Below are 11,207 nucleotides of genomic sequence, written 5' to 3'. Positions count from 1 at the left end.
TTAACATCTAAGGCCAAAATATTTCAGGTTTACCTTTCACTGAGTTGGCTCCTTACACAATTTCTCAGGGTGATGCTACCTGAAACTTGGAATAAATCCACACTGCCCAGGAGTGGGGGAAGCTGCTCCATGCTGGACACTGTTGGCTCTGCTTCAGTTTTTCCTGCTGACTGATTTAAAATGATAGCTCAGATAACTCTACACTATCTTTAGAGCTGTAGTATAAACATATTAAGTCTTCTTTTGAGCTAGAATGAGAACTGGAAGGCTTCTGCCAAAATTACAGAGGCCTGTTACTGGTTGCTCACAAAATTGCTGCTATTTTAGTGTGGCACATAAAATATTCATTTGGTACCATAAATGTCCATGACAGGAGGGCCGAGGCTTTGTGTCTGCACAGGCCTTTAGTCAGTGTGACATGTGTGCCCAGTGCCATGGTTCCAGCAGCACAGGCAGTGTCAGGCAGCATTACACTTCCTATCTGAGCAGCAGCCCTGTCATCTGCAGGCAGTCACAGTGTGCTTCCATGGGCATGTCTGAAAGGAGTTAAATATCACTGTGGCCTGCTCCTCTGAAACAGAAATGAAATACCTGGAGGAGCTGCATTTCTGGTTTCCAGGAGAAAAATGTGCCTGTGTGTAGTGATGTGATGTGTCTGGGTTGTTTGGCCCAGGGTTTGTCCACACTCTGCAGGCCTGGGGCTCCCTGGACACTGATTTTGGGCACACAGAATCCCACAGCTGCCTGCACACCTGGCAGCTCAGAGGTGTCCTGCACACATCGATTCTCTACCCTTGTTAGGTATTGAGCCATAAATACACACTGCCAATTTCCAGGCACTCCAGAAAACAGCCAGAGAGTCTTTACCTTCTTTCCAGCCCAAGTGTCAGAGTGGGGAAAAAAGGTTGTACCTGCTGTAGCATGAGTGCTTCGTATTCCCAGTTGTCCTGGGTGGGATGCCAGCACTGACTGTGCCCTGGGACACCCTGAAACTCCAGGAACATCCACCCTGCATGGACAGACCATGGGTACAGCACATACTCCAGGTGTGGTAGAACCTGGGCACTGTGTGCCAGCACTGAGTGGTTTCTGCAGAGGCAACCCCAGGTAGAAATGATGGGGATATGGGATATCTTTACAGTATCCAATCAACTGTCCAAATGGAAGCATTTATACTGGGATTCACTCCAAGCCCCACTGTAGATCCATCACTGTTCAAGGTGAAGGAAACTTCAGGTTCTTGTATCCAGTAAATCAGTGGATACTGAGGCTGTCCTCATTTTCAGTTTCTTAGCAATGTACTATTTATTGGGAATTTGCATATTTATCTGTTTGTGTGCATGGTTTAATGATTGAGTTTCTGCTGTAAAGAATATTTTCTCCTCAGTCTGTGCCTGGAAGTGGTCTGTGGAAAAAAAGAAGAGTACGTCTGGTGTGATGGTTGTGCCATTTGTAAATTTGTTCTTCAGAAATTCTTTTGCATATGAAAACTGTGTAAAACATTGTCTAATGAGACTAAATGCACACAGTCGGTTTAAAATTGAAGGTTTCACTTCCTGGGTCTGCCCAGACTTCTTCTGTGGCTCTGTATGAAGTTATTTAATCTGTTATTGTATGCCTGAATTTTCACACCGGTGCTTGTGGTGATGAAGGTGTTGGTTTTGTGTAATTTAATTTTAAGCTGTTTCCTGTCTTCTCTGACTCTTGTATTGTGTGGTTCCTGCTGGGGGCACCTTGCCTGGAGCAACACTGGGGAGGGTTTGGAGGGTGAGGTGGGGGTGGAGGGGGGAGCACATGCCCATGGCTGCTCCTGACATCCTTTGCCGTGTTCCTGAATTGTTGGGGTTGTGTTTGTGATGCTCTCATGTCCTGTTGGTGGGATAGGACTTACTATGTTACCCTAGTGGGTCATTATGCAATTAGTTGGTGGAGTTCAGATGTTCCTAAATACTCTGGGAAGGAATACAAGATGTGATTTCTCTGGGAAGAGTTCTGAACATTCTGTAGGAAAGTCTTACAAAACCTGAAAATATTCTGCCAGCATTTCTAACCGCTTGCTGAGAATCCCTCTCTTAATTCTGAGCTGCCCTCTCACTTAAATTTTACAGCAGTAATTTCCTGCACCAGTTAATTCATCTCAGCAATGACTCTTTATCTCCCTCCTATCCTTTTCAGACAGTCGGTAATGCTGTTGTTTCTTAATGTTATTAATAGGAATGATTAAAAACTTCTAATAATTTCATTATTTTCCTTTAGAAGAGCCAAGATCTCTTCCTAAGGCCAGTGTGCTGCCCTGCTCTGGAGGTGGGAATTGGCTTTGCAGGAATCTGAATTCCAAGTTAAATATGTGATGGTGTGTTAAAGGAAATATGCCTGTGCTGAGATGTCAGAGGCTTCACGACTGAGAGCAGTTTCTAGTTAGGTGAATTCCTGTATTTATTTACCTGTTGCTTTACAAGGGGAGTGTTTGGGCAGGTCTGTGTGCAGGGGGATGCACACCATGGACACAGGTACCAGCGTTCCCAGCACCTGACCATTGGAGAGCTCTCCCTCGAAAGGAAACTGATGAATTAAGTCTTGAAAGTTGCCATCTGCTCTCAGTTCACGTCCTGCAGGAATGCAGCTCTGTGAATTTAACTGTTCCATTGCCCACAGACCTGCTTTCCTAGCTTGGCCTGCTGAGTTTGAGGCCTGATGTGCGCAGTCCAATTTCTGCTCATCAATTAGCTGATGGCAAACCCCATGTGTGTGCACTCAGAGCTTTCAATAAACATGAGAGAGTTTGGCTTGCAGTGAGAGAGCATCATATTTGCTTTGGATTATCAATCTATTGTTGATGACAACCTATCAACCTAATTAGCTGTACCATTTTTAATGGCACAGCTAATTAATTGTGAATTTAAAATTAAAATTATAATCAGTGCTAACGTGGAGGAAAGCAGTGAGGGAAATATTAAAACTGTTTAAAGTGTAAGTATTCTTCACAAGGTTGCTGCATGTGAAACCAACCTGAATAATGTAGAATAGGACTGAAAAAAACTTTAAAAATATATGTTGAGTCACCCAAAACAGGTTTTGTATCTTTCTGTCAAAAGAAGTATTTGTCACACTCTCTGCTGACAGATCTGAAAGAACAAAATGTAGATGCTGTTCCAGAAAGGGAAACAAAATCTTGTGTCAGAGCTCTGAAGTACTCAAGAATCTATGTTTTTGTTAGGAACTTCTCCAGCTCTTAAGAAAAAAAGTTCAGTTTGTGAGTAGAGTTGGGCTCTGACCCTTTGCTGCAGGGAAGTTCTGCCTCAGGGTGGGCTGTGCTGGGCTTTGCCATGGTGAAGGGATAAAATGTCACTCAGGACTGATACAATTTCAAATTTACATTAATCAAGAACAAAATGGAGAGGATCTCCAAGTTGGGCTGGTGAAGAGAGGCCACATCTGAAACTTATTTAAAAACCAGCAGAAGCTGGGGGGGTGTGCTGTGACTATCAACCTGAGAGAAAAAGGATTTCTTTGTCATGGCTGAGGGAAGTGGGAGAGCTGAGTAAGATGGATTTGGAGCTCTGTTTTACATGCCGAGTGGTAGAAAATGTGCTCTAAAGGTTCTTGAAAGGTCATTTATTCCATCCTCTTGCCCTGAGACAAGATCACCAAACCTGTATCATGTCTGCAGATAATCCTTAATCATCCTTATTGTTGGGAATGTAAGTCTAAATCTCCTTGACTGCCATTTAAACCCAGCAAGTCTTGTCTTATTCACTGTGGGGTGGAGCAAATTATTTCATCCTCTTCTTTTGTATTTTTTTAAATTTGTGTACCCAGTGTCTTGCAGACAGACTATTCCCTTATCTGTGCCTGCTGTGGTAGTTCCCATTTCCAGATGCCTGCTTCCTTTGTGCCCTTTTCAGGTGCTCCAGCTCCATCTGGAAGGGGGATGCTGAGCTGTGGGTACACACAGGGAAGGCTTTGTGATGCCAGGCTCCAGTAGATGGGTTGCTGGGTGTTTATCCTATTCCATCCACAGCTTGGCTTTTTACAATCTTCTTGATTATCTTTTCCTCCTCTTTGGTTTGTGATCTGCTAAAACACTGCTTCTTTTTCTGCAGAACTGCTGTGAGGCGAGTTGTTTGCTGCTCTACATTTAATTCCTCCTGCCTTAATGCCGTGACTTTCCTTATTGAATTGTAGTAGTTTTGTCACATCTCTTCTCCAGTTCCTCACTGCTGAGCTCTGATCCTGTCACACAGTGATCTGGCCACCCCCATCTTCCTTCTCCCATCTTGGTGTCATTTGCAGATTTAATAAGGATATTCTCTAGTCCATCACCCAGCTGTTAACGAAATATTGAACAGCGTAGGCTCGGATCAAGTCCCCGTGGAATCTCTTCTGAAACATATTCTGTTTTGACAGCAAGCCATTGATTCTCCCAGAGAACATTTCAACCAATTTTACATTTTGCTCACATTTCCCCACTTTGCTTATGACAATATCAAGTAAGAATGTCATTTCAGCAGCCATTACATAGTTAAGATACATCGAGTGAGCTTCGGCTGGTGGGACATGGGTGGGAAATGTGAGCAAACAGACAGAACTTGTTTGGACTGGGGTGAATGACTGGGTCTGAGGGGAGGGAGGAACAAAGGAGTGTCTGGGTAGGAGCCAGGGGTCAGCTGGATTTGTGGATGCATTGCTTTAGAGTCAAAGTGGGGGTGGGGAGTGAAGTCCTCAATGCTTCTCTATTTCATACCTTTGCATAAAGCCAGTTAAGAAGGTAAGACCTTCTATTGTTGAGAAATTCTAGTAACTTATTTAGAAATTTTCCATGAACTTTGCAGCTTCCCATCAATTCCTACTCTGACTTCCAGTTGCCTGGAAAAAAAAAAAAAAAAAAAAGTGTAGAAGGTACAAGTTGGTAGAAGTGAGAAGTCTGTTAGAAGTGGCTTATAGATGAGATTTTAGAACTGGAGTGGTGAAAGACTAAGGAAGGAAATGTAAAAGACAAGAGAAGAAAGTGCAGAGGAAACACCTGGAAGAGGAAGCAGAAGATGCTGGACCATGGTCAGCTGCGATGGGGGGGAAATGAATTTAAACAAAGAGAAGACTTATTTGTTCTGAGTATTAGATAAGTGATATCATCAGGAATTGGCTCAGAGTCAAGGCATTTCTTTAAATAAGTGGTGACAAAGTTGTAAAGCCACAATAACATATGTATTTTTGCTTTTATCACTCACTGTGGGCTTTGATGTCAAACAGCAGCTTCTGGTTGCATTATTAAAGCCATTATAAGTTTTGGGATTATCTTGGCATTAGACTGCAAGGTCTTTTTCCCCCAGAAGTTCATTGTTTTGGAGGAAGGGATGATCCAGGCAGAAAATTTGGCATTTTATATGTAAAAACATTAGAAGTGGGTTTTATGCAATAGTTCTGAGCACCTTTGCTGTTGCCAGCAGATGTCACTGTGGATAGCAAATCCCAGCACTTAGGAGACAAAGGAGGTAATTTGCTAAATGAAAATCCAGCCTTTGAAAGTAGATTTTGGGAGGGGGGGGGGGTTGTCAAGAATTTTTTCCTGCAACAGACTTCTGTGAGCAAAAAAAAAATGGGTTTCTCACTTAATGAGGACTCGTGGTTTTGCCCACACTGATGCTGTGTTCTGTGGCTGTCTTCACCCGACTTGGGTAAGTTCCTGGCGCTCTGTGTGACCTCGGAGGGGGTGTCTGTGGCATTGTGCTCCTCAGCTTTATTTGGAAAGCCTTTAGTGTTTGCAGGGAGCTGTAACCAGCAGTGGATGTGCTGCAGTGTGTGTGTGTGTGTGCAGGGAACTGGCCGTGGAGGAAGTGGCTTCATTAAGGTTGATTTGGAGGGGGGAGCAAGATGAGGAAAAAAATTGCCCATATGATTGGCTGGGAGAATAGCTCTGAATTATGGGATCCATCTGTTTCCTGTAATGAATTCATAAACCCATCAAACAATGACCTGAACGAATTGCTGAAGGAAAAAAATAATACACTGGCATGATATGTTTAACGCAGTGAGGCATTGGCATTGTATAATCAAAAATTCTCCTCACATCCAGCACTTTGTAATGGAGCTGCTGTGTTTAATAGAAGCTGTAAATAAATCCTGTCACAGTAGCAGCCAAGAATGCATTTCTGGGTTTAACTGTTTCTCTTCTGGAATGTCTGGTCCTCGAAGGCTTTAGAAATGCAAGTTTTACAGAGCTGGAGTGGAGGATTCTGAAATACAGAGAAATGTTAATGAGGTGAATGAAAGGAAAAAGCTGCCATAAATCAGTATTATGTGGCTTAACCAGTTTCTTTCATTTATGCATGTTCTTTCCTTATGTCATAGAAATGTACTTAAAAGCTATTGTTGTAATTGAAATCTGTTAGACTGATCCTATTCATTATATTAATAAAATCCACCTACAATTGCTCGTAACACTTTTTTATGCAGTTGGGATTCCCGAGATTGTAATCATCAAAAAGCATATGGAGTAATTATTGGATTTGTTTGGGTAAAATTGGATTAAGAAGTTTAGATACCATTAAGTAGCGATAATTATTACAAGCAAGCTCATTGTTTTGTGTATGTACAGCTCGGAATGAAGAGTGAGCAGATACCCATCACAAACATCTTAAGAGCAAGAAATCGCAAGGCTTTCATTTTACGCCTTTAATTGTATTTTTGCAAGAGGCTTTCCACTTAAATGTTTTTTGCTTCGGCTCTTTAATCACGTGCTGGTTATGAGAATCACTGGGTGTTAAATCCTTTCCCCCGCACGATTTAAACAACATTTATCGCATCCAGGCAAATCTGGCCATAAAAGCCACGTTTTAATTCCTGCCTCTGCAGCAGCTGCCCACGTGCCATTAGCCGTGACAGTGGACTCCTTGCAGGTGGAGGGGTGCACAGGCTGCTCCTGGGGGCTGCCAGGGCTCGCTGTGGGTTGGCAGCTCGGCCCTTGGGGCTGCTGAAAGGCAGAGCTGGCAGTGCCTGGGATCGGCTCCTGCTGCTGTGCCTGTGTGCCCCGCAGTGGGGAAAGCCCTGTGTGCCCTGCCAGGGGCAGCCAGCACTCAGGGGGGCAGCCCTGCAGGGAAGGGAATGGCTCAGGGCTTTGGAAAGATGCTCTTATTGCCAACATCACGCGGCAGTTCATAATTAGGATATCCGGGGCAGACACTTGGAACATTTGGTATTTCTCACGGTGAATATCAAGCGAAAATTGCCGGTTAAACATTGCTGAGGATACACAGCAATCGTAGAACGCAATCGTATTGTCTTTGTAATGTATATCCTCTAAGTATTGTTGCTGTGTTTGAAGTGTAAATTCCAGCCTGGTATGAAGCTGGAATTTAGGGCTCAAGCCCATTCGTGTTATGTTGTTCACTCTTCTTGCTTTATTCCCTGTCAGTGGTGTAATTAAACAGTTCTTTTCCAGCTACTGTGATTTGTAGACACGGTATTCTTGCAAGAGCTTCCATTTAAGTACTCTTTAAAGAGATTTTGATGTACAAAATAAAAATTACTTGGCTGTGTTGATTAGGGAAAGAACAGTAGCATGAATATGCAGAAATATTTTAATTCTAAAGTACAGTGATATTTTGATTTCTTTGTTCTTTTCTCTCATCTGTGATTCAGATATGTAGGGGGAACATTGTCTCTAACACTGGGAAAATGGATTTCTCTGGCCTCACCTTTCTGATGAAACACCTTTGTTAGTTTACATTAAACTGAAAAGCGTTGCCTATTCTATGACTTGCATTAGTGATATTTTTAAAAATAAATACATCTATATGCACACCGTTGGAAGTATCTGATGTGATTTATATATGCACAATATTGAGAATATAATGCTTTTTAAGAAGTTGCCTGTCATGCTCTCTGATATATGTTACAAATAAATTAATATTCCTCATGAAAATTGTTTGGCCAGACAAATCCCAGCTCTGCTGGCATTGTGCCAGTGAGTGGCTGCCATTCTCTTGTCCTTTTCCTCCTCTTCCCTGGCATTCCCTCTCATCTGCTGGCACCAGGGGGTGTGTCAGCTGAGCTGGAGAACCTCTCTGGCTGCCATGGTGGGTTATTTTTGGTTGATCAGCCTGTGTCTGCAGTGCTTTGGGTGAACCTTGAGGTAAATGACTTTTCAGAAATCCTGAGTCCTTCAGATCTCAGCGTTTCTAAATGTTTGCATCTCTGTGATGGTAATGGTAGTAGAGGTAAATGCTTACATTGCTGTAACAGTAGTAGCAGAAGCAATAGGAGCTAAAATAAACCCATTACAATGAACTCAGACTTATTTTCTGTCATGTGAACAGCAGATCTATTTGTACTGTGGAAACAGAATAGTTTACACATACATGTTGAATATGCAGATTTGGTATTTGGAAATAATTATTCTGCATTCCACGACACTTTCGATCTACCTTTTACATTTCAAAGTAAGGATAAATTGTTTGTTTCCGAAGGTGATTGTGTATTTTGAAAAGCCAAGGAAGGTTTATCCTCTGCTCTTCAGGTAACTGTGGTACTTCCAATTTTTTAATATACTTAGAGTTCCTTTTTTGTTCAGGCAGAATCAAAGGTGAAATTATTTAGGTTTCCAAAGCAAACATCTTGGAGAAGTGGAGTGCTGATGGTTCTGTCAGATTTTTTGGCATATTTTTGCTTAGTCAAGTCCCTGCTTGCTTTGAACCCATCCTCGGCATTCCCTTGGTGCTGTTCACTGCTGCAGCTGTAGAAGTTGTTCAGTTTTCTGGGTGTGTCAGAGCCTGGAGAGAGGCTGACTGTGGATTTATAGTGTCTGTGACAGAGTTCAAGCCACATTGGAACAGTGTTCTTGGGCACAAGGTGTGACTCTTGGGGAGGGTTCTGTACCAGGCCAGCACTTGGGTGGTGATCCTGGTGTGTCCCTTCCCACTCAGCAGATTTTATGACTGTGAACCAGCTGGAATTTTGCACCTAGTGACCATGGCTGGTGATGAGCTGGACCAGTGCATGGTTCTGTTCACCCTAGCAGCTCAGAAAGTTTCTCTGGGTGACCTAAGAGCTCTGGCAGCTGCTGCCAGGTGAGCTGAGCCAGGGCTGCCATCCCCCAGCACCCCCTCCTGCCTGTCCCAGAGGGACCTGGCACTGCTGGTCACGTGTGCCAGGTGTGCAGGCACATTCCAGGGTGGCCTGGCTTAGTGTGGGGGATATCAGATCTGTGCCTGGAGTGCAGCTGGTGACTGGGATGTCCCAAAAGAGTTTGATGCAAAGGGTTGGATAAAGACCACAAGAAACACAAAAATTTTGTGTGAGTGCTGATTAGGCTGGTGGATTAGGTCTTTTAGCTTGTTTTTTTGGGAGCTTATTAGAAGCCTGAAAATGTTTGTTTTTCGTATCTGTAGACCCTGGGATTTGATGTTAATAATGGCCAGGTTGCCCCCAAAACTGCTGAACTAAAAGGGCAATGGGAGCTCAAGGTGGGTGCAGCAGGGTGCTACACACTTTAAATTCTGTTCAATACTGAATTGTGAAAGCTTTCTTTTGTCCTCTCTCCTGTTTTAATACAGATGATTTGTTTCAGTAGGGCATAAAAGCTTCCAGTACCATCACAGAAAGTAAACCTACACACAAAGTAACACTGCCAACTTCTCAGTGGCTGCACAACATCCGTTCACCCATTACAGTAAAAAAAAAAACAACAAAAAACACCCAACCCAGATCACTTTTCAGATCCTAACCCAATGATTATTATTTTCTCTTGCCCTAGTGCCAGAACCTATTAAGACCAGTTTAAGCCAGCCCCAACCTGCCGGTACCGGTACCAGTACTTCCACCAGCACTCTCACCAACAGCAGCAATGGCAAGCGCGCGTCTGCTAACGGGCAGCAGCCTGCAGCGTCCCGATACCTGCCCCGAGAGGTGCCTCCCCGCTTCCGCCAGCAGGAACAGAAGCAGCTCCTAAAGCGGGGGCAGCCACTGCCCGCCGGGGCTCTGAGTGCCCCCGGCCCGGCGCCGGGCACGGCAGCAGCAGCGGGAGCCAGCCCTCCTCCTCCTCCTCCTCAGCAGGGAGCAGCGGGACAGCAGCATCCCGGCAAGGCTCAGCCAGGTAAGAGCGGCGCCCCGGTGGGGCTGCCTCGTCTGTACACTGTCAGGATTGGCTTAAAATCCCATTTTCCAGTTCCAGTCCTCGGCTATAACTCATATTCTAGCACAACGTGCTATTTCCAGCATCCCCTTGTAAAAGATTTTGTTGTTTGTTCATATGCTCGGAGCTGTGGGGTGTTCCTCCAGTTCGGGTTTTTTTTTTTCTCTCCTCATGTTTCTTTGGTAGCTATAATGGATCTTCAGGAAGTGTAAATATTTAGTGGTGATTCTTACAGAAGCATTGGTAGTTTGAGTATTTACAAGTTACAGCTATCATTCTGATAATTTTAATGCTCCTTGAACGTGTTTGTAAATAAGGAATAGTAACTTTGCTTATGTTCTGTTGTGACACTTTTATACCTTTGCTTGCTTGTGTTCTCAATTTTTATTTTCATCTTAGAAAAGACTACTTAGGGAAATGGAGTTCAGTGTCTTAGGCCTTTCTACCACTTCATTCTGTCCTTTGCAGGTCACAGAATAGTTTGAGTTAGAAGGGACATTAGGGAACATCTATTTCCAGCCACCTGCCATGGGCAGGGACACCTTCCACTGTCCCAGGTTGCTCCAAGCCCGTGTCCAACCTGGCCTGGCACATATCCAGGGGCAGCCACAGCATCTCTGGGCACGCTGTGCCAGGGCCTCACCACCCACACAGGGAAGAATTTAACCCAAATATCCCATTTAATGCTGCCCTTTGCCACTGAGAAGTATTACCCCATGTCCTGTCACTTTAGGCCTTGTTCCAAGTCCCTCTCCAGCTCTCCTGGAGCCCCTTTAGACACTGGCAGGGGCTCTGAGCTCTCCCTGGAGCCTCGTCTTCTCCGGGTGACCACCCCCAGCTCTCCCAGCCTGGCCAGGGCAGAGGGGCTCCAGCCCTTGGAGCATCTCTGTGGCCTCCTCTGGGCTCTCTCCTGCTCTCCACCCTTCTGATGTTGGGAGCCCTAGAGCTGGGCACAGCACTGGAGGTGGGGTCTCAGACAGACACACAGGCCTTTCTTTGGATGCTGAGGAGTAAGTCTCTTAGCTAACTTCATTTTCCTGAAGCTCCTGGGGGGAAATAGGCAGCTCTCTTCTTATTT

General features: G+C 44.4%; 1 protein-coding gene across 13 annotated transcripts in view; it reads left to right on the top strand.

The window, feature by feature from the left end:
- Positions 1 to 11,207, top strand: part of TNRC6C (trinucleotide repeat containing adaptor 6C) — a 98,897-nt gene that overhangs the window by 34,079 nt on the left and 53,611 nt on the right. For all 13 annotated transcript variants that reach the window (XM_066332090.1, XM_066332086.1, XM_066332084.1 and 10 more), the window contains exon 4: positions 9,752 to 10,090. In XM_066332090.1, the coding sequence (XP_066188187.1) occupies positions 9,752 to 10,090 (339 nt within the window). The remainder of the gene's footprint in view (positions 1 to 9,751; positions 10,091 to 11,207) is intronic.

This window comes from Sylvia atricapilla, chromosome 18 (genome assembly GCF_009819655.1).
Source record: "Sylvia atricapilla isolate bSylAtr1 chromosome 18, bSylAtr1.pri, whole genome shotgun sequence".
In the NCBI taxonomy this organism is placed as follows: Eukaryota; Metazoa; Chordata; class Aves; order Passeriformes; family Sylviidae; genus Sylvia; species Sylvia atricapilla.
The sequence above is the reverse complement of the archived record's forward strand: the minus strand, read 5'-3'. Positions and strand labels throughout refer to the sequence as shown.